This window comes from Sturnus vulgaris, chromosome 8 (genome assembly GCF_052056855.1).
Source record: "Sturnus vulgaris isolate bStuVul1 chromosome 8, bStuVul1.hap1, whole genome shotgun sequence".
In the NCBI taxonomy this organism is placed as follows: Eukaryota; Metazoa; Chordata; class Aves; order Passeriformes; family Sturnidae; genus Sturnus; species Sturnus vulgaris.
The window spans coordinates 7,229,563-7,253,726 of NC_142250.1; the positions used below are offsets into that span (position 1 = coordinate 7,229,563).

Below are 24,164 nucleotides of genomic sequence, written 5' to 3' on the forward strand. Positions count from 1 at the left end.
TCCTTCTCAAGGCAGTGTGTAACTGCCCAGAGTTTGTTGAGAAAGCAGCCAGTCAGACCCTGGGGATCATGGTGGACAATGTGACTCCTACATGAGCAATGACAGCTCTCGTGGACAGTGGAGTCAGGTAGGTTTTTCTTCTGTCTGTGATATTCTTCAGCTTCTTGTGTGCAGGTGGGAGAAGGGATGAGAGGAAGAATGGGAATAGTGGGAGGGAAGCGTCCTGTATCCTGCATCTTCTGTCAATTCAGTGACTGGATTCTCTAATCCACCTCATTTCTTTCCTCTTGTCCCCAGTTTCTGCCCTCCTGCAGCCAATGAGTTTTCAGAATCACAGAACTGTAGAATATGGGGAGTTGGAAGGCACCCATCAGGATCATTTAGTCCAGCTCCCGACATTGCACAGAACACGCCAAGGGTCACACCATGTGCCTGAGATTGTTGTCCAAATGCTTCTTGAACTCTGTCAGGCTTGGTGCTGTGACCACAGGTCTGGGGACCCTGTCCCAGTGCCCAACCACCCTCTGGGTGAAACATCTTTTCCTGATCTCCAACCTAAACCTCCTCTGACTCTGCTTCCTGCTGCTTCCTGGAGTTCTCCCAGTCTGTCAGAGTTGCCTAAATGTGGTGAATGGTGGGGAAGTGAAAGTGCCTGCAAAGGCTAAGGATTTGCTCTTTTGTGCTTTTGTGGGAAGAGGAACAATTGCAATTGCAGGTGTGATCACTCTTAAATAATTCAGAGCACTAAGCACAGAGGCCTTGGGAAAAACTATGCATCCTCATTATTCCATTAACTTGAGAACTAGGGAGGGGACTTGATGGAGCATGGAGCATATGGGGGAGAATATGCTGCATGTGGCACAGGCTGCACAGCAGGTGCAGCTCCTGCCAGAAGGAGGCTTGTATGACTGTCCTGGCCATAGAGCTCTATTTTCTATTCAAACTGATATTTCATGTTAGCCTTGAGATGATGAATCACTTTACAGGCACCTTCACATGCCGACTGCCATGAGACAGCTGAAGCAAATGCTGCCTTAAGTGTTCGTGCTGGGCCTGGTAATTGCCACTCTCTAGAACCAGTCTAAAATGACTGCCACTCATTCATCAGCTTTGCAATAGGTTAAAACGTTCAGATGTATCCTTTGCCAAGCCTCAGAGAAGAAACAGGCTATATTGCTGTATGTTTTGCAACTTCACAGCTCACAGCATGTGTTCTATTCATTTGTTGTTTTGCAAAGCTCTGCAGATGTAGAGATTAATGGCTGGATGGAGCGTCAGTCCTGCTTCAGTGCTGTGTATTAGGTGCCCTCTGATGGGTCAGCAGGAATTGTCTTACATTTCTAAAGAAGTCATATGTAATCTCTTTCTTTAATCTTTCTCAGAGTAAATATTGAGAAAGCAATTGAGTATCAGATAGTGCAGGGAGACTGAATTCCTCCCTCTTCCTTGCAGGCAGTCCTTCTTGAGTTTGTCTGAGGACAAAAGCTTCTAAAGTGTCTAAAGTGTCAGGGCGAGCCCAGGCCTCCTTCCTCCAGCAAGGACAGGGAGCACGCTCTGGCCAAGACCTGTGCTGCTCTTGCTCCTTCTCCCTGTGCCCCAGTGTTTGCTCTCCTGTTCCCAGAAACTGCCACGTCCAGGTGCGGAAGTGTGCGGCCAAACTGCTCCTGTCCCTGATGGAGAAAATTGGAGTCACGAAGCTCCCAGGCACAGCCAGGGCTGAGAGGCTGGCACACGCGGCAGGGACGCTTGCTCAGGACCGTCACAAGGACACAAGGTAATGATCTTCATTTCACCTCCTGAGACAGGAAAACTCTTTTGTGTCTGTCTATAAAGCTAAAACCACAAAAGAGTGGAAACTGAAGAAAATATTAAATTACCTCAATGTGTGGATGAAATCCAAAGCATCATAGAATGCACAGAGTTGTATGGGACCCATAAGGGTTATTGATTCCAGCTCCTGGCCATGTGCAGGACATGCCAAGAGTCACTCCATGTGCCCAAGAGCATTGTCCAAACGCTTCTCGAGCTCTGTCAGGCTTGGTGCTGTGACCACTGCCCTGGCTTGCCTGGGGAAATGACTGTACTGGGTATCCTGAGGTTGTCCAATAGGAATGAGTATTGCCAACTTCCTGTGGCTTAAAGGCTTCTTTCCTGAGATCAAAAGAGCTCCGATTATCCAGTGAAACAGTTTTGTTTGGTCTTAGGTGCACAATACAAAGCCAAAGAGTTGGCTAATATTCATCACTGGAGAATCCCAAACATCTATTTCTCATTAACTTAAGACTTTGCTAGAAGCATTTCAGAGGTCTTTAGCTAATATATTTAGGCTTTCTAAACTTCTTCTGGAGATTACTCAAATGCTGTTTTCTGAGGCTCAATGACCTCCAAATTTCTTCCTGAAGAGAACTGTGATTTCCTAGTGGCAAAATCAACCAAAGCCACCAAATTCCCCTTACTGTGATGATTAAATTCCCATTAATAGCATCCAAGAACACAAGATGAACTAGCTGCCCCTGTGCATACATATAGTATAGAATTACCAATAGGAAGCATGAGGTGTTTTGTTCTGGCTTCCCTGTTAGTTCAAGAAAGGCAAATTCTTGTATTGTATTGCCATTGCAAATGGCAGGAAGGTGCTGCTAAGAGGATCTGATAAGAAAGCAGATGTGTTATGCTATCTCCCTGAGATCCTTTGATCCCACAGAAGCACACCCGCAGTTTCAGAGTTAAATGGTATTTTTCTGTTGCCTCACGTTCTCCTCTTGCCTCTTCTGTTCAGCTGGCAGCACTGCAGAGTGACAAGTAGTGGTAAAGCTCTCTCTTTGCTGAGTAGGTAATGCCTTCTCATGCAAGGATTGCACCTGATGAGTTTAATGCATCAGCCTCTTCTGCTAACCGTCTCCCTTTCTTTGTTCCTTTTTTTTCCCTTTTCCTTCCTTCCTTCCTTCCTGCATTCCTGCCTTCCTTTTCATCTTTCCATAGTGTAAGGGTCGGTCCGAAGTTCCCCTCGATTTTGCCTCCCGACCGTTGCAAGGAGACCTTGAGGACCCCACCCAGGCTGACTCCGAACAATGGTTTACTGGCCGGGCCAGGTGGATGCTCGTGACTGTGTGCTGGTGTATTGTGTTCACTGGACTGTGCTGTTGTGGCACCAACCAGAGACTGTGTTGTATCAACTGAGGACTGCTTGTCCGTACCTGTCTCCTGCAGCACCACACAATGGTCCATAAATCTTCCCACCTTTTGGCCAGAAGCCACTCGCTTTGGAGAAGGACTATAAAAGAGCGACCCTCTGGAAAAGACCTTTTGAGATCTCTCCACTGATGAAGACCCCCTGGAGAAAACCCCTGAGATCTCTCCACGGATGAAGACTCGTCTATCGGATGACCCGTGAGGACGCCTGTCTCGTCTGTTGGTAACTATTCTCCCATCCCTTCCTTTCCTTCCCCTTTCCCTATCCTATACCTCTCCCCTTTACCGTAACTGAATTGTTGGCATTTGATGAAATGCATTGCTGTTGTTGATTAAACTGATTTTCTGCTGTTGAATAAACTGATTTTGTCCCCTGCATTTTGCCTGTTTGCACCTTTGAGATCAAAAGAACCATCACGACCCCCGCTCTGCATTAATAGCAGATTGTGACATTAAATTGGCGTGACAGACAGGATTTTCTGGCAGACAGAAGGGATGCAAGGTTGTCTGTAGTCTGTATCAGGGGAAGGAAGTCTTACTCCAGCCGCACCTAGCTGGCCACCTTGGATGGGTGAGCCTGTCTAGAAAGCAAGGGGGGTTTTTCTGATTTCCCGCAGACTGCAGACACCTTGGTGTGGAGCATCCCCAGACTCGCTTGAGGGTTCTGTCGTCAGAATTTCACAAAAGATCTACTGGTGCAAAAGGCGGGACACTGTTGTTGTTGTTGTTGTTGTTTTTTATGATGTTTGACTACTTGGTGCAGTGAAGAGACAACCTGGTGTTTTGTAACTAAGGAGTACCTCCCAAGTAGTTTGGTCTCTTCACCCACACAGGGAAGCGAAGGGGGGCACACAGTGGAAGCTGTTTCGTTGTGTGTGGTAACTTAAGCAATAGACCTCCCTGTTGTGGTTTTTACTTGTCCTTTCACAAAATGACTGAGAATTCCACTGTAACAGATAAAGCTGCATTTTATGCTCTATTAGCTAAGTATAGCGCCAGACCGTCCCAAGGTGGGGAGGAATGGGCGAACAATAATTGGTTTAATCTGGAGAATGTGATTGATAGAATATATTCTTTGCAACATGAGTCAAGGTTCAAACTGGGCAAAAATAAAACCATACTCTGCTCAGTTTTGGGAGCTTGTCTTACGGCAGCCATAGAAACTCGCTCTAAGCGAGTGAGTGAAGAAAGCACAATTATAGATTCTTTGCAAAATCTTGTTCAAATTCTGCAAAATGAGAACCACTTGTTGCGAGATGAAAATCATATGCTACAGGCTGCCCTAAGAGAAGAATGTACCAAAAAATTAAAGCAGAATGAAACACACACAGAAACAGAGGAGAAGGAAATTGTTCACATTAATCAAATTTATCCCCAAAAGGAGCTAACTGTAATGAAAAATCTTGGGGAAAACTGCTGTCCAAAATTGAGACCTATGGCTAAAACACAATATACTTATCTTGGTCCTGATGATTTTGAACCAAACATATCTACAAAAGAAATCCCATATTCTGCCACTGAATTAGCAAAACTGAAAAAAGAATATGGGCGACTCCCTCATGAAACAGAGACTGAATATGTATTTTGAGTGTCTCTTACTGGGGGAGATCAGATTAAATTATCAGAAAGCGAAGCTAGTGGGTATTGGGGACATGGAGTTTTCTTAACAACCGGAGATAAGAGCTACCCGTGGTCCTTGACCCAACGTGCAGCTTTCTGGGCTGGGGGGCTTAACCCCCTGGAAAGGGGAGACCCTATAGCTTTAGTCGGTACTCCCGACCAACTTTTGGAAAACATTCACAAAGCTGCTTGCTTGCAAATGATACATGAGAGAAAACTGACTACCACCTATGAATCACCTATGCAATCACCTGTAATGCCTGAAATCATGACCCCTTTAATCCGTGGTCTCCCAGAAACACTCAAATCTACCGCAATTCTCCTTCAAAAAACTATCGCATCCATGACACCTGTAGAAAGATTAGATAGATTTCTTGGAAACTCACGTGAGCGATCTGGTTCCGTGGACTCTTTCCCTCCCTATGAAACCCCTCCTAGACGGACTCCAGAGTCTCCGGACAATAACCGTAAAATTTGGACATGGAGCGAAGTTGCGGAGGAATTGCTGAATTTCAGTAGGAAATATGGACCCGTAAAAATCCCAGAGGATAAAGTGGAGAAAACCAAAGGTGTTAGACACATCATTTCTCCTAGCAGTGATAAGCCAGAAAAGGGGAAGTTGAATACTTCTTGTCAGTACTGGTGGTCGTTGGGGTTAAAGAAACAAATTCCTAAAGATGTTATGGATGGCTTACCACTTGACAAGTTGATAAAAATTGTTGTGAATTGGCATTGCCCTAAGATCCTTACATCAAACTCTCCTACTGTTCAGCCTAGTGCACCCCCTCCTCCACCACGTGGAGTGAGTCAAACTTAACCCCTCCACAGATTCTGGGCAGTGAGCCAAATCAATGTCCTCTACAGGTTCTGAGAGCTGAGTCAGAGTTTCCTCCTTCTCAGTCTTTGGGAATGGAACTGAAACGGTTTCAGAAGCAGGGAAACTAGAAACCCCGTCTCTCGTGGGTGGGCCGAGGGATGGGGGGGGAACTGGTTATTTCTTAGAACGCTCACCAGGAATCCCAAAACTGGGGACCTCCTGATAACAGCAATAGTTGGTCCTAGAAGGTCACCTGTCACCTTTGTGGTTGACACTGGAGCCCAAATTTCTGCACTAACAAGAAAAGCTGCACAGAAATGTGGAGTTGTTCCAACGAGGAGACAATGTTTTGTCCTTAATGCCTTGGGGACCACAGAAGCTATGGATATAGCTCTGATAAAAATCTTACTACCTGGAGAAGAGAATTTGTTACTTATTAAAATTGTAATTGGAGATATTCCAAATGATTTATTAGGAATGGATGTCCTTGCTGGGAGACAGTGGGAAGATGAGGAGGGTTGTCTCTGGTCTTTTGGCACACCACGTTTTAATATTAGTCTGCTCCAAACCGCACCCTCCTTACCTTTCAGTAAAATTACTAATGTGAAACAATACCCACTTCCCACTGGTGCCAAAGAAGGAATCAAGCCAGTTATTCAGGACCTGAGAAATCAGGGAGTGATAATTGACACTCATTCTCCCTTTAACTCTCCAGTGTGGCCAGTCCGTAAACCTAACGGAAAGTGGAGGCTGACAGTAGATTTTCGCAGACTAAATGCAAACACAGATCCTCTCACAGCAGCTGTCCCAAATTTAGCTGTACTTATAACTTCAATTCAGGAAAAGGCTCATACAATCATGGCAACTATAGATGTCAAAGACATGTTCTTTATGATACCTATACAGCCAGAGGACATGGACCGTTTTGCCTTCACCTGGGAAGGACAGCAATACACCTTCACTAGGCTTCCTCAAGGCTATAAACGCTCCCCTACTCTAGCCCACCATGCTTTAGCACAGGAATTAGAAAAAATACCCAAACCTGACAATGTAGCCGTCTATCAATACATTGATGATATTCTGGTGGGTGGGGATGAAATAGAAGTAGTGGGGGATACCCAACAGAAAATAATCTCTCATCTGGAAAGCCTTGACTTACAAATTCCCCCAGAAAAAATTCAAAAACCGTCACAGGAAGTGAAGTTTTTAGGGATTTGGTGGAAAGGAGGTATGACATGTATTCCACCTGATACCCTAACTTCCCTGGATCAAATTAAAATGCCCGGATCCAGGAAAGAGCTTCAGCAAGCTCTGGGATTATTAGTGTTTTGGAGAAAACACATCCCCGATTTTTCAATTATTGCCAGACCCCTTTATGACTTGCTGAGGAAAAGAGTAAAATGGGATTGGACCCCTTCTCAGGAGGAAGCACTACGATTTCTGATTTTTGAAGCAACTGCACATCAAGCCCTAGGCCCTATCCATCCCACAGATCCTTTCCAGGTAGAATGGGGATTTGCTACCTCGGGACTATCAGTGTACATATGGCAAAGGGGCCCAGAAGGTCCTACAAGGCCGGTTGGTTTTTATTCTCGTGGTTTTAAAGATGCTGAAAAAAGATACACTACCTGGGAGAAGGGGCTTTTTGTTGTTAGTATAGCTCTCATAGAAGTGGAGAAAATTACATGTCAACAACCAATTGTATTAAGAAGCCCCTTCAAAGTTATTAAAGCAGTCACCAGCGGGACCCCTCCCCCTGACGGGGTGGCCCAGAGATCCTCGGTCAGGAAGTGGTATGCCCAGATAGAACATTACTGTAACATCTTCTCTGTAACATAAGGAGCTGTAAAAAATCTGGCTAGACAAGAAACTGAGAATTTGGCTAACAGCCACGATAAACCTGCCTCAGTAATTAAAGTGGCCCCTCCTTTCTCCCCTGAACAATCAGTGAATTCCTGGTTTACTGATGCCTCTGCTAAACGAGAGGGAAAAGTGTGGAAATACAGGGCAGTAGCTCTTCATACTTCATCTGGTGAACGAATTATTACTGAGGGAGAAGGCAGTGCTCAGGTTGGTGAATTAATTGCCGTTTGGAGTATTTTCAAGCAGGAGGCACATAATACCTCTCTTGTTTGTATTTACAAAGACTCCTATGCTGTGTTTAAAGGATGTACAGAGTGGCTTCCTTTCTGGCAGCAAAATGATTGGGAAGTCAACAGAATCCCAGTATGGCACAAGGAAAAATGGCAAGAAATTCTAGATATAGCTAGTCACGGGAACTTTGCTGTGGGGTGGGTGGCTTCTCATCAGACAGATGGAAATTTAGCTGGTGAATGGAATAATGCCGCTGATGAGTTAGCAAGACTAAGTCCCCTGAAAAAGGAACAAATTACAGAAGATTGGGAACACCTGTTAGAATGGTTGCATATAAAAAGACAACACACAGGTGCCAAAGATTTATACAAAGAAGCCCTTGCTCGTGGCTGGCCTGTCACCAGGGAAATGTGTAAAACATGCATATCAGCTTGTGAGCAATGCCGCAGACGACTAGAAAGACATCCTTTGGAAGATGACCCTTTGCACTTAAGGAAAGGTAAAGGCCTATGGGATGCATGGCAGGTAGACTATATCGGCCCCTTTAAGAAGTCTGGTGGTAAACACTTCGTGCTGGTGGGAGTGGAAATAATTTCAGGGTTAGTTCAAGCTGAAGCCTTTAATAGAGCTACAGGAGAAAATACTGTTAAGGCATTGCGAGAATGGTTTGGAACATTTCCAAAGCCACAGGAGATTCAATCTGACAATGGGTCTCACTTTACTGCTAAAGTAGTACAGGAATGGGCAAGGGAGGAAGGAATAAAGTGGACTTTTCACACCCCCTATTATCCTCAAGCCAACGGGATTGTAGAAAGGACCAATGGTCTAAAGTGACTCCTAAAGCCACATGAGGGAGGTTGGGATCTTCGATTATGGCAAGCTGTAAAAGGTATAAATGATAGATGGGGGGTAAACGGGTGTCCCAAAATAACTGCTTTTTGTCTAAAAGCCCCAAGCATCATTCCTGCACTACAGGGACCTAATGATTCTAAAAATCCAGTCCATTATCCTGGGCAACCTGTTTTAGTAAACCTCCCTACTGTAGGAGAAGTAACACTAGTACTAAAAACTCCTCTTAATAAATATGCATGGGTAGCCACCAATGCTCTGGGAAAAGAGCATCGGATAAGTACCCGTTGGATTGTTCCATCATTTTGACCTCCTGCCTTTTGGTGGCAGACTCTGCTGTGTTTGCTTTCACAGAAGACCACCGAGGGACATGGGGACTGGACGAACCATGATCACCTTTTTGATATTTTTCTGTATCCTACCACCACACCATGGCCAAAACTCGCCCGAATGGCCGTGGTCTGAAGCTTCCATCAGGTATACCAGTGCTCTAGGACCCTACCCCAGAGATCGTCACCCAAGCCTTGCGACCGTAGTACTGCACGATTCTGAGGTATACCGTTCAAGTGACTGGGGTTGGGACAAAAAAGACTGGGCTAGGGTACTAACAGGAATAGTTGGTGAAGAAATCAGGGTAGGATGCAGAAAAGTGGAAAAATCACTTCATGAGAAAGCCACCACCATTACAATCGCCGGGAATTACTTAAAATCAGATATAACTAGTAGTTTGCACCCTAACATCACGGCGAGTCTCTGCCCCACAACAGTATGGGCATGTAAAAAACAAGCTCCCCTAATACTGTGCTGTCGCCAAAGGAAGGTTGGTAACTATACCCTGGACCCTGACACCAACAACGTTGAAGTTACAAAGCTTTGTGTGGATGAATTTACTGACTGTTGGCATAACTTTACTTTAACCAGACCAACCTATGTAACATGCTCCTGGCAGAATAACACAACAGATGAGTCCAGCTTGAAAGGCCTGACCTATAGATTCAGAATAAATGCTATAGAAAACCCCACACTAACCGCCGTAGTTATATACCGTGGTGTAAGTACCCCCCTAGTGTTGGATGACAAAAACAAGGTTTTCCCCCCTTTCTTGGTGACACAAGGTGATGATGTCGCAATAACTTGTAAATTAGCGACTGGATCCCTCACCGAACCTGCATACAGTTGGGGCATAGGATCTCATGGCCAGACTTTATATTGTAGAACCCAAAATCAAGACTGTTGGCTAAACCTAACTGCTGTACAATTTTCCTATAAAATCATGTGTGGAAAAAATGATACAAAATACTGGGGAGAACTTGATGTTAATGTTGTAACACCTACTACCCAACCACCGGTTGTGCTAAGCCCTACAATTTTTCAATTTGGACCTTATGTAATTAGAAAAACTGGCCAACAACAAATATTGTTTAATCCGGCATGGTCTCTCAAACAAATCAAATTATTGATGCAAAATAATGTCTCAGAAGTCCAACCAGCTTGTTCACGCTTTCTACAGACTTCTTTTGAGGGATGGACAACCTGGCTGCGGAAACGAAATCCTGCTAAAAAACGAATGGCAAGAGACATAACCGGTGTTGTGGGAACAGGATTGGGAATTTTGAATAGCATCGATTCGGAAGTACTAATGAATAAATTGGCTACCACAGCTGGAGATGTAACCAAATTACAATGGCCCCTGCAAACAACCTTAACAGCTTTGGGGACCCAACAATGGTTGTTATGAAACATATTACCAAGTTGGGAAAAGGTAAACATAAATGACCACAAATTGATGATCGATGCACTTGGTGCTACTCAAAATAACATCTCTTTGGCTCTCAGTTGTATCCAGGCCCAGTTGTGGATGCAGTCAGTTGCTGCTTTAATTATAAGAGAAGGTGAGGAAGGCACTTTTCCCACTGAAATCCGAAAAATAGTCTGGGACAGTGCCACTGATTTTGAAAAAGAATTCCAGTCCTGGTGGAACTTAGTAAATTTTACCTATGATCCCAGCACAAACACTGCCACAGCCTTTGTACTGACAATTCGTAATGCTTCAGTGCATTCAATATTCCCCATTATTGCATTGGGGTTGAACCATGATGGAGCTATTCTCCATCCTTTCGAGCATAGGGAATGGGCCCGTCAAATTGGTGGGAGGTGGCAAACTGTCAATTTGGAAACTTGCATTGTCTGGGAACAACAAGGGTTTATCTGTGAAAGTAATGCAATCAGAGCTCAAGATATCTGCTTGGACACAGAACAGAATGTTTGTAACTTTGAAATCCATCCAAATGAGATTCCTGAAACTGTACTGGTATATATAGGCAATGGATGTGCATGCTTTAGAACTCCTTGTGATAGTGTTTTTATAGAAAATTTGGTACTGAATACTAAAAGTCATTCAAACTTTTGTGTCTGCAATTTTACTAGGATTTCAGGATGTGATTTTTCCTATGTAGCCCCAGTTACTTCTCACCACCTTTTGCAGTCAAATTACACACTGATCCACCATCTATTGCCCACTCCAATTGGAATGAACCTCTCTCTGGTGAAGCAATTGTTGCTACACCAAGATCTGATCGAAATTTTGGAGAAGATCAAGAAAAACGGACAGAAAACTCTAATAGCTGTTCATCACAATGTGGAAAAAATGCATCGTGTTTTAGAAAGGGTAAAGACAGATGCTGAACACAGGTGGTGGGATACTCTATTTGGGTGGTCACCTACTGCTACAGGTGTCCTGAACAAATTGTGTCATCCCACCATTGTTCTTTTGATTCTAGTTTTAATTGGTTTTGTTTTATCAGCAATTCTATACATCATGACTTGGAGAATAACGAAACGATTAACACAATTGGCATCTGTGACAGATGTACCCAGATCGGCTACTGTTGACATCCCTAGGGTTACTGACACAAGGTTTCAAATAAGATAAAATAACTAGAATTATCTTCTAATTTCAATTAGAATTGTTTAATCAAAAACTTGCTTTAAAAAAATTGATTTATTTCTAATCAAAATTGAAAAATTTAAAGAATTGAACAAATCATTTGAAGTCGTTAGCAATCAACAAAATTGAACATAATTAATCTGTTTTGTTTCCCCTTTCTCCTTTTCCTTATCCTGTCCCTTATCTTTTTCCTACTCTCCTGTCTCTGTTTTCCGGGATATGCTACCAACTTGGACGAGTCCTGAAGGCTTTACTACAACTCTACAAAGGGGCACTCTTGACGATGATCGTGAGTCACAGGGTGGTGTAAGGGTCGGTCCGAAGTTCCCCTCGATTTTGCCTCCCGACTGTCGCAAGGAGACCTTGAGGATCCCACCCAGGCTGACTCCAAACAATGGTTTACTGGCCGGGCCAGGTGGATGCTCGTGACTGTGTGCTGGTGTATTGTGTTCACTGGACTGTGCTGTTGTGGCACCAACCAGAGACTGTGTTGTATCAACTGAGGACTGCTTGTCTGTACCTGTCTCCTGCAGCACCACACAATGGTCCATAAATCTTCCCACCTTTTGGCCAGAAGCCACTCGCTTTGGAGAAGGACTATAAAAGAGCGACCCTCTGGAAAAGACCCTTTGAGATCTCTCCACTGATGAAGACCCCCTGGAGAAAACCCCTGAGATCTCCCCACGGATGAAGACTCGTCTATCGGATGACCCGTGAGGACGCCCGTCTCGTCTGTTGGTAGCTATTCTCCCATCCCTTCCTTTCCTTCCCCTTTCCCTATCCTATACCTCTCCCCTTTACCGTAACTGAATTGTTGGCATTTGATGAAATGCATTGCTGTTGTTGATTAAACTGATTTTCTGCTGTTGAATAAACTGATTTTGTCCCCTGCATTTTGCCTGTTTGCACCTTTGAGATCAAAAGAACCATCACGACCCCCGCTCTGCATTAATAGCAGATCGTGACACATAGGCATTATGGACAGGAGATGGTGAAGATGTTGATGAATGACCAAAATTGTAAAATGCTTTTGGAACGATCCATTCCCGCCCGTGACCTGGAAGATATTCTGAGAAGAATGAAGAAGAAAGTAAGTGCTTGGCAGGAAAAATGTCTCCTTTGTGCAGGTGTTGCCACTGCTAATAGGACATCAAAAATACCTAGTCTGTCTATCTCATTCCTCTTCTGATGAATCATTTTGCTCCTGGGAATGAGCTGTTAATCCCCACCCTGTTCATCTGCAGTCCAATAAGGAACTGATATTATTAGTTTAAAAAGTGGGGTTTTGAATATTTTGAATAATGGTCACAAACGAGAAAGGGGAAGAGGAGAAAATGAGTTTACATTTGGGTGTAACTCCCCCAGCACGCTCTCCCTACTCTGCCCCCATGTCTTGGTTTGAAAGATATGTATTTTTCTAAGAAAAGGCGAGAACCCCTTTCCTGAGATGCAGAGTGCCACCCCCTCCCTTCTAATTATTTTAGTTTCAAGTCAGAGGCTGTCAGGCAGGAGATATGGGGATAGGAATAACAGTTCTTTACTGATATCTAACAAGGCAAAATAGCAGAAATAACAACAGCTATAAAAATTGACAACAAAACAGAACAGTATAGCTCAGTTCCAGTCTCTTTTTTGGCCACAGGCCCTCTCCCTCTGTGCTCAGTTACCAGTGCTGTGGGCAGGGCAGGTCCCACGCAGTCAAAGAGGGCTGAGTGATGGCGGCAGCAGCCCAGGGGTGAGAGGGATGGGGGAGAGACTCTCCCCTCACGGTGTCCGTCGTGGTGTTCGGCAGAGTGTCCAGAGGTAGTAGGATGAGGTGGGAAAGCAGCAGAGCGATGTCCAACGGCAGGGAGCGTGGATCTCGGCGCTGGGATGGCAGGGGAGATGCCAGATAAGAGCCCGGGCTGTCCTCCGTTCACTCCACGAGCCAAGTGAGAGCGAGAGCCCGCTCCAGACCCCTCTCCCACCTTTTCCTTTTCTGGGCTCCCCCCATCCCCCCACCCCCCTGCGAGAGAGCACTATAGCTATTAAGGTGTAGCCACAAATACTTAGCATAACAATGGGAGAAATGCCACAGAAAGAAAAGGGAACAATTCAACCCCAAACACCCCAGTAAAGCAATTAAATGAGAATAGTGCTTCTGAAGAGAACAGAGTCCTTGCAAAAGACAACGGAAGTAGTAGTGCCAAGACAATTTCCAAAAATGCAAATTTGTCCAAGTCAATCCTAATTACTGCAATTACTGTCTGTCTTTTGGGAATATTGCTTGCTGTCAAGCCCTGTGGAGCTGGAAGAAGCTAGGTGAGTTCAGCAGCATTCAGTAGAAAATGATTTGTTTGTTTGGGGGGAAATTTTATTCTTTTATCTACATTATAAAAGGGATTGTGCCTTTGAGCGGGAAAAGGGAGAGCCAGGTTGAACCAAATCACCATCCAACATAATGGGACCACTCCCCAAAGAGTCCAAATTTTTCTGCTGCTTCCTTTATGAACATTTGTTGCCAACCAGTTTGCATTCTTCCCATTTATAGTCAAGACTCATGCATTTGGGTTTTAGACTGCTGCTCAGTATTTCATCACCCATAACCTGCCTTGAGCTATTGCAAACAGAGTGTTGGCATCACTGATTCTCTGGCCTGTTTCCTTCTGTCAGTTAGGAAATGTTTCCCTAAGCCTTGCTAGAAGTGATCCTGGTTCTAACTTGTGTTTTAAACAGGCAATTTCCTATTTAATATTCTAAAGATTGATGGGGCTTTCTCTATGTCTTTGTAGGGGATGGAAGAGCAGAAGGGTGAACGCCCATCTGTCAAGAGCCCAGTGAAGAAGAGGAGCGATGGCTCCAAGAAGCCCCAGGCCACATTGCCTTCTAGTCAAAGGTACTGAGCACTTTTGTTAGATGAGACAAAGCACATGACAAGCTGGACATGTCTCTTCCTCAGGAAAATCTTTCTAGCAGTGATGGCCTGTGCCAGAGATTGTTTCCTTTCCCTACAAATGCTCTATGGCACGAAATGTCTACTTCTGCATTGCACTGAACAAACTTCTCTGGAGAGGTTTCCACAAAAATTAGGCAACAAAAGGCACCCATTGGTTGCAGCTCAGACGATTCAGTGCAGTGTTGAGGGCAGTGTTGTTGTGGTTAGGAGAGGGCTATATTTCCACTGCCTGACTTGGGACAAGTCAATTCAACCAGGGTTTTTTTACATCTGAGTGGAGTTTTTTTCAGATGGGTGTTTTGATGAGAACTCCCAGCCTAGAAGCATGATGCCATTCCCTAAACCAGCCATTCCCGTACAAATGGTTTGGCCTGGCTGAACCATGCTTTTCTTACCCTCCAACATTACCAAGTTTGAGTAGTAAGTAGCAAGGTAAATCCTGAGCAACTTTGGCCAACAGGTGTCTCAATGGGGACTTTTTGTCTTGATAATTCTGTCCTTCATATAGTTTGCTTGATGGACAGCATGTTTGGTTGATTTCCCACTGTGCTGCAATCTGCATTGAAGAAAGGAATTTGGTCCTTGCTGTGTCTTCGTGACAGTGGCAGAGCTACTTGTACCTGTTCTGCCCTGACTACAGAGGGGATTTATTTAGCTCTGTCATGCTCAGCGGTGGCAGCAAAGGACCACATGCTTCAGTAGCATAGCTAGGAGCTTCCCATGCTCATGGAAGAGACAGGTTGATCCAGGAGAATTGTTCCCAGTGGGTTTATGAAGCTGTGGATCTAGTCTCTAGGAATGCAAACTTAATGTGAGTGTTGTGCTGGGATGTCTGTCTTCTGTTTTTATCTGTGTTACTGATTTTCTGGATGCTTCAGATATGCCCCTGTTCATCTGCTCAGATGCATGTGAGCTCCTGTTCCATATTGTCATTCTGTTACAATTGTTATTGGTGTAGAGACATTTCTCCAGAGTGATGAGTTTACTTATTAAAAGACTCACACCTCCCATAAGAGGAGGCATTTAAACTTGGCAGTAGTGTTTCTCTTTCCCCACAAAGCAATGTGTGCCTGGGAATCCATCTGAAGATAGATGAGATGCATCTCATCCTTGGTTTTGCTGAGTGAGCACTGGCGAGGATGTTACTTACAGATTGACTCCCATAAGGATTGTCATGAGGTCCATGTGGTTTTTCAGAGCCTCATGATTTTCTAGCTTGAAATCACATCATTAGGAAAGCTCCCGTAGATGTTTTGCTCACAATTATCTGCAGGTATTGTCACCAACAAATTGTAATTTCGTTTGATTTTCCAGGGTGAAGTCAACCTCTGATGGATGCCTCCTCCACCATCCAAAAACCCAGGTCACATTACCTCCAGCTAGGGATGAAATCGAGCTGCTCCAGAAGCTCTACAATCTCCTGGAAGCCAAGGGGTTTGAGGCACGGCTGGAAGGAGTGGCACTCCTCCTAGAGCTGTGCAAAAACCTCCCCAAGCTCATCACCACTCACATTGTCCAGGTATGTAGGGTATCTTCACTGTTCCTTCCTGTTAGCTCCTCTCCCAAGCCTGTAGCAGTAAAGTTAATTCAGTGTGTCTTGGCACCGCCTCCTGGCTGTTTGGGACAGGCTGGTCCCTCTGACCCAGACCAATTTAATGGAGGTCCAGGCTTCAGGACAAATTCTTTCAGTCCAGCTGCATTTGTCTGGCAGGTGCCTATTGATGCTGTTCATCAGATGATGGCAGAATTTTCCATTGGTGTAACTTCTGCTGTCTCCTAGTCGCAGTTGGGTTAAGTGAAGGGAATCCAGCCACTGAAAGCATGGCAATTATTCTCTAGACAAAAAATGGATTTGGATGGGGAAGTGTTAGGCTGGGCTAATTTAAACCAAGGGTACTTTTGTAAACTCCATCTTGTCTTGCACAGTCAAAACTCTGGCTATTTCTTTCCATTCTTGTCTCCATTCCACTTGGTAATGATGGTGCTCATCCTAGTTGTTTTTATTTTTCTCTTTGGAAAAGGAGGAAAATGGCCAAGGACAGGTCTCGTCCTTCTCCTCCCAGAAGCTGCTTTCCCCCTTTTTCTAGAAAATGGTGCCTAATAATCACAGAATCACTAGATTGGAAGAGACCTTCAAGATCATTGAATCCAGATGTGGCTCTCAAGGGACTGAACCTGCTCTAATGAGAGCTGTACAGCACATTAAATTTCAGAAGTCTACCTGTTTGTTAGACAAATTGTCTGGATTCTGGAAGAGTTGATTAGAGACCTGCATTTCTGCAGACAGGTTCTGAGATAGACAAAATAAAACTTAGATGTTGTCTGGCCATAGTTTTGCAAAATCATGAATTGCTCTCAGTACTTGAGGCAACTATATAGAAAAATGGGCATTTTAAATATCTGCTTCCACACTTGTAAAGCAAAGGTAGTCTTTTGAATGAATAAATGCAATTAATTTAATGATTTATAGGTGAAGAGAGACACCATAGGAACTATTCTGTCCTCATGCAAACCTCTTAAAAGAGATGAAAACCTTTACTCCAGAATGAGGTTGCGCAGCCATTCCAGTGAGTGGCCCATAGGAAAAGAGTGAAATTGTGCAAGCATTTGCTGACCTGACAGAAAGGATCACATTCATCTTTAACATTGCTGAATGCTCATTTCTACATCCATTCTTCAGACATTGACGTTTTAATCCAGCTTCCATGCTCTTTGTTCTCTTCACGGATTTTTGATTATTTTGTCCTGAGAATATCTGAAAAATGGGTTTGGATGGGGAAGACAAGTATCAGGCTGAGTTGGTTTAAACCAAATATTTTTAAAAGGATACTTCTGTAATGTCCATCCTGTTTGCACAGGCAAAACACGGGCTACTTCTTTCAATCCGAGTCTCTATTCCACTTGGTAAAGATGGTGTTTACCCTTCTTGGATACTGAATGCTCATTTCTACATCCCTTCTTCAAACTAGAACATTATAATCCAGCTTTCATACTGTTTGTTCTCTTCACAGATTTTTGATTATTTTCTCCTGAGAGTATCTGACACACACAAGAAAGTGAAGCAGATGGCGCTGGACGTGCTGATCACTGTCCTGGAAGATGCCTTGAACCTGGTGATCATCCGTCTGGTGGAAGGAATGCTAAAGAACCTGAACTCAAAGGACCCCGGGGTTCATGCTTCAGCTGTGAATGCGCTGGAAGCATCCATTGCTCATTTAGGTAAGGATGAGCCCTGACATGGACTCTCCCCAACTGTGTCTCTGCCTCTCTGACACAAGAGAACACTGAGTTCCTTGAGAGCTCTTGGTGCCTGTGGAACGCTCCAGCTGATATCCATGGAGCAGGATGGCTGTAGGAAATAGCTACACAGGCAAGGGCTGCTCTAAATTCCTTTGCTGCCGAGATTTATGTCAGCTCTGAAAATGCTGCTCAAGGGAAATAGGCCTGAAAAATGGAGAGTTGAAGATGCAGATCTTCAAGGGCAGTTTCTACTTTCTCCACCTCAGCTGCTTTGTGACCTCATGGACTACCTGATTCAGTGCCTTCCTGTATCCCAAGTCTGGGCTTCTTCCTGCTTACTCTGCAATGCAAAACCGTTTCACTGCTTACTTGTGATTGAACTATTGAGATCTGCGATGTGAAATGTCTAACATAGCTCCAGCAGAAAACTTTTCATTTACAAATGTCAAAGGATAGGCTGGAAGGAAAGAAGAAAAGGATTCAAACATCAACAGAAATTTACTTGATTTTATAAGCTGAGGCTGCCCTTGCCCTTTCCCTCCCCACTCTCTTTTCTCCTATGACCTCAGAAGATTGAGCAGAAATGTGTGTTTCTCTTGTAGATAAAGTATCACTGATGAAAGAGTTTAGCAACCAGTGGAGTCAACTGAGTGGCCAAGCTCTGCTGGAGGTCACAGTGTGTATCACAGGTATGGCCTCCCCTTGTAAGTCAAGAGGTCTTCCCAGGGAATATTTACAGGGAATTCCTGTGAATAGAGAGTAGAGTAGCTGCTCCAACTGGGGAGGTGCTGAGCTTGTCCCTGCTGCCCAATCCCCATGGCAGGTGTGTTTGGCAGGTTTTCCCTGGCTGCTGCAGAGGTGTGCAGCACCTGAGATGGGGGCGGCGCTCGGCCTGGGGGCTGAGCTCTCCCTGGGGTATCTCAGAAGCCACGTGCAGGAAAGGGAAGGGCTAAAAATACCCGAACTGGCTCCTCTCTTGGAAGCTCAGGGACATCTGTGATTCTTCAGGGAAAATGGTGTCAAGTGCTGTTGCAGGGGATCCGTTTCTTTTGTCCTCATGGGATTGTCGTTTTGCTCTTGGAAAGTTTTGAGGCTGAACCCTGCAGTGCCTGGGGTCACAGCTTAGGTCAAAACTCAACACACATATTAGAGGCATGGATTTGGTGCAAGGCAGCCTTTGGGGGCAGAGGGGCAGAAGCAGAGTGCTGAGGCTCCCTTCCTGTGCTGTCCAAGTGGCATTGGACTGAGCATTTCATGTCTTCCTGTGTCACTGCTGTCCAAAATGCTACAATTGCAGCTGATAATTGATCCCTCAGAGGAGCTTGCTATGTCAGCAGTAGGCAAGGAATGGGAAAATGATAATCTTAATATATAGTAGAGAAGAAGATTTATAGCCTTGCTTGAACTGAGGCTAAATCCACTGCTAAGTGAGGCAGCATCTTGAAATGCAAGGTTTGATACACTTTGTGTCTTCATTTGGAATCTCAGAAGGACAATGTTCAGTGAATAGGAATGTCAAAGGCCCTTTAAAGGGCATCTGTACAAAGGGAATCTCCATCAGGATGGAATTTAGTTTTGGAGTTATTTTGATCTCCTTTTCAAAGAAAGGAATGAAACATAAATTAGGACTGCTTTAGAAAGAGCAGATGTTCTCTCTGAGATTTAGTTAGAAGAGACAGTGGTTTATCAAGTCCTATATTGACTGATGTCTTTAAATACTTTTAAAATCAAATTAACTCCCATTTTGAAATGGGTACCTGTCCTGGGGTACAATGCAAAAATGTGTATTCTATCACCATCTGTTAAAATGTGGGAGGGGTGGTGATCCTTATCTCTGTGGGAGATATCCTCTGCTGATGTGCCATCTGATAAGATCGGGGATGATCATCGTTATCTATTCACAACCCATCCTTCCTCCAGAAGATATATTCCGTTAATGGGCCATTAAGTCCTATTGTGTGACTGATAAGATTACATCACCCCATTGGGAGATGCCCCAACCAGGGGCAGGAGCCAAGCCTTTCCTACCTAGATAAAAAACTGGGGTTTGGGTCCCGAGGGAAAACCTTTCTACTGGATCCCAGAGGAAAGTCGGACCTTTTTTCCACATCATCGCTGGATCTTCGGAGGAAAACTGCACCTTCTACAGGAGCACTGCTTCAACAGAACCACATCTGTCATCCAGGAGGACTGCAGCCACCATTTATAGGGACTGCTAGCAACACCCTGACTGACAGGGTGTCAGGTTGTATTTCTGACTGTGTTGGTGGTTGTTTCTTTTATATTATTGCATGTATTTTATCTTTTTTTCTCTTTTCTCCTATTAAATTGTATTACTGACTTGAAGTCTCGCACTGGTTTTACTTTCAAACCAACACATTAATTGGCACCCAACGTGGGGCACGAAGGGTATTGAGAACAGTCAGTATTACAATTTTGTTTTCACCATGATTCTCAACATGCTTACATGGGTTTTATATCTTGCTCTCTATATTTTTCCACACATGGGGAACTATCTGCCAGCTGTAATGCTCCTGTGTAGACCAGGATATGGTATAAAAATTGCTTTACTGGCCTATTATGTCTACTGCATGATAACCTCTGAGGCAATGAACATAATCCGGAATATATACTCGACTTTGTTTGCTTGTCCTAGTCTAGGTTGCTACATCTGGGGTTTTAACAATCACACCCAGCCCTTGGGGGGGGGGGTAAAGGATGATTTTTTCCAATCTTTCCGGCCTGATACAGTAGTTTTTGGAAATGTTGGAAATTCCCGCTGGATGCTAAGGACAGCATAATATTGTTGTTAGTTCTGCTTTGTCTCCTCTGCACAGCCTTTTCAGCCTACAACATGCTTAGAAACAGAACACTACATGGCATATTGATGCGTATTCTTGAAGAAGAGGAAAAAAGAAACAAATCAACTTCGTCCACGACTGCACAGAATGTCACAAAGAGGAGAAGAACCAAACAAAAAGCAACAGTGCCCGTGTCTACGCAGACTGCCACAAAGGAGGAAAAAGCCAAAAGCAAAGCAACAGTGTCCGTGTCTATGCAGTCTGCCACAGAGGAGAAAAAAGACAGAAGCACCATCAGCATCTCCACACAAACCATCACTGAGCCAGAACAGCCTAGACCAGTAGCAGTTGCGCCCGTTCAGAAGAAGAAATCAAAGAGCAAATCAGTTCGCATAGTGACTGACGAGGACGTGGCAGGACCTTCGCACCCAGCAGAAGTGACAGAGCCAGAGATCATCACTCACTCTCTATCCCTGGGTGAGCTGCGTGGCCTGCGGAGGGAATTCACCCGCCAGACAAATGAGTCCATCTTGACCTGGCTGCTCCGCATCTGGGACGCTGCAGCCAATGACACCATTCTGGATGGATGTGAGGCCAGGCAACTGGGATCTCTGTCCCGGGATGTGGTCATTGACCAGGGGATTGGGAGAACCCAAGAAACTCTCAGCCTCTGGCGGCGACTGCTGACAAGTGTAAAGGACAGATACCTTTGTAAAGAAGATCTTCAGGTGCACCAAGGAAAATGGAGCACAATAGAACAAGGTATCCGATGCCTGAGGGAACTGGCCGTGCTGGAGATCATTTTCTCAGAAGATGAGAGATTTCCTAAGAGCCCAGACTGTGTCCGGTGCACGTCACAGATGTGGTTGAGATTTGCACGACTTGGACCAGAGATGTATTCCCGTTACCTGGCAACGCTGCAGTGGAGGGAAGGTGAGGACATGGTAGGCGTCTTGGCCAATAAACTAAGAATTTATGAGGACACTGTCACAGCCCCATTTCGTACCCATGTCTCATCCGTGGAAACAAGGCTGGTGGAGCAAGTCCGAAGCCTGATTGAAGAGGGCCATCAGAAACTAAAAAAAGAACTTAAGGAAAACAACTACCAGATCTCTCCTGAACCAACAAGAGTTTCTGCCATTAGGAGCCGGCGTTCCTCAGGCAGGGAGAGAGGACACACTCCACAAGGTAACCTCTGGTTTTTCCTTCAGGAGCATGGAGAAGACATGAGGAAGTGGGATGGAAAACCCACCTCCTCCTTAGCAGCCTGGGTACGTGAGCTGAAAAGAGGGACACCTACCCCAAGAAGCTCATCTAGAGTCAATGCTGCTCCAGTCTCTCGTGTACAGAACTCCAGACAGTATCAGAATGATGATATGACTGATCTTCTTAAAGGAACCTCAAGAACCTATTTACAGGGAGAGAGCAACGTGTACCAGGATCAGGAATAGAGGAGCCCTGCCTCTAACCAGGTAGAGGAGAGGGATAATCGGATCTATTGGACTGTGTGGATCCGATGGCCTGGCACATCTGACCCACAAAAACATAAGGCTTTGGTTGACACCGGCGCCCAGTGTACTCTGATGCCATCAAAGCATGTAGGAGAAGAATCCATCTCTATTTCTAGGGTAACAGGAGGATCCCAGCAGCTGACTGTAGTGGAGGCCGAAGTGAGTTTAACTGGAAACAGGTGGCAGAAACACCCCATCGTGACTGGCCCAGAGGCCCCATGCATCCTTGGCATAGACTATCTTAGAAATGGATACTTCAAAGACCCAAAAGGATATCGCTGGGCTTTCGGGATAGCTGCTGTAGAGACAAACGACATTAAAAAACTGAGCACCTTGCCTGGTCTTGCAGATGACCCCTCTGCTGTGGGACTACTGAGAGTTGAAGAGCAACAGGTACCAATTGCCAGAACAACAGTACACCGCCGGCAATACCGTACTGACAGAGACTCAGTGATTCCCATCCATGAAATGATCCGTAAACTGGAGAGTCAAGGGGTGGTCAGTAAAACCCACTCACCCTTCAACAGCCCCATCTGGCCAGTGCGTAAATCGGAAGGAGAATGGAGATTGACCGTAGACTATCGTGCATTGAATGAGGTGACTCCACCGCTGAGCCCTGCTGTGCCAGACATGCTGGAACTCCAGTACGAGCTGGAGTCCAAGGCAGCAAAGTGGTATGCCACTATCGATATCGCCAATGCATTTTTCTCCATTCCTCTGGCAGCAGAATGCAGGCCTCAGTTTGCTTTCACCTGGAGGGGCGTGCAGTACACCTGGAATCGTCTGCCCCAGGGGTAGAAGCACAGTCCCACCATCTGTCATGGGCTGATCCAGGCTGCACTGGAGAAGGGTGAGGCCCCCGAACATCTAAAGTATATCGATGACATCATTGTATGGGGCAGCACAGCAGGGTAAGGTGGGAGCTGGGCCGCTGTCTGGCAGGAGGAAGGGTCTTGTGCCAACCTGGAGAGCCTGTGCACATTGCCAGGGAACAGTTCTGTCCTGCAGGTGCCCCCTGCCCTGAGCTCTGCTGCTCCCAGTGCCCTATGGAACTGTAGGGCTGCTGAGCTTTGGGACAGGGAGAGGAGCAGGAGGCTGCATGTGCAGCTGAGCCATTGCTGGAAAGCACAGGGCTCTGGGCTCCCTGCTGTACCAAGGTATCCCAGAGGCCAGGGTGTTGCCCTGGGAGCTCTGTGGAAGTGGGTCAGGGTGTGCCCCTGTCCTGCCTCAAGTGACTGCTGGCAGGAGCATGTTTCCCTGTGCAGCTATGTAGAAGTTTCCGGGAAATATGTCCCAATAAATGTGGAGCTGTAGAGTCTTTAGTTTTACTTTGTGGCCTGTGTTAATACTTTGTGTCTCCACTTTGCAGATCTTGCCTGCTACAGTGTTACCAGGACATTTTGTCTGGACGTTCCTATGTGCTTTAATCCACGAAGTCCTTGCCTCCACTCCAGAAGGGCTCTTTCCTCCAAGATCAGGAAGGAGCTGCCACCTGTCTGAGAACTGATTGAAAGAGAGGGTTCATACATTAGCCTGTAGAGTTACAGATGTACATATGTTATGATCGGTAGCTGTAGGTTTGAAGAAACAGGTTTCGATTGTAGGAATGTGTAAAACAGGGGTCTCTCTCAGAGAGAGATTAGAATGCAGGAATTGAATTAAAACCTTTAGACATTTATGTAAAATATACTCAGCCACTGGTACATGAAATAGAGATGCAAGATTAACTTTTGAGTAAATAAATGAGAATGTATTTTACGTGCCTTAAAGAGCAAATGCCTTAGGATCTAGTGTAAAAAACAAGCTTCTAAAAAAAGCTTTAGTAAGAGCTCAAAAACTGTTCTAGACATAATAAAAATACAGTAAGAGTACTGCTCACATTCTTCAGATAAAACAGATAGGCTCTATGTGCAAGTTATATGTAACCTTGCATATTATAGAACTAGAATTCTAATAGGTTTAGTAGAAATGCTTCAGATTCATGTTTTTAGCTCCTTGGGTAATTTGTAAATAAGAATCCAGGCACTAGGGAGAGACTCTCTCTCTCCCCCTCTCTCCTCACCACCGTCATCACTGTCCGGAAGAAGATTGGAGCTGCTGCTGCAACTTCTGTCTCTGCTTGAGAGTCCGTGCCAGGCCACAGCTTGTACCTCTGCTC

The 24,164-nt window shown here is 45.1% G+C and overlaps 1 protein-coding gene across 1 annotated transcript; it reads left to right on the forward strand.

Annotated features, from left to right (window-relative positions):
- The first annotated feature begins 3,182 nt into the window (after positions 1–3,182).
- Positions 3,183–23,515, forward strand: LOC148222965 (uncharacterized). The gene is made up of 8 exons (XM_088168773.1): positions 3,183–3,415; positions 8,927–12,257; positions 12,436–12,609; positions 14,291–14,394; positions 15,769–15,973; positions 17,466–17,673; positions 20,532–22,856; positions 23,376–23,515. The coding sequence occupies exons 3-7, from the start codon at positions 12,508–12,510 to the stop codon at positions 21,944–21,946; spliced, it is 2,034 nt and encodes a 677-aa protein (XP_088024899.1). The 5' UTR covers positions 3,183–3,415; positions 8,927–12,257; positions 12,436–12,507; the 3' UTR covers positions 21,947–22,856; positions 23,376–23,515.
- The last annotated feature ends 649 nt before the right edge of the window (positions 23,516–24,164 follow it).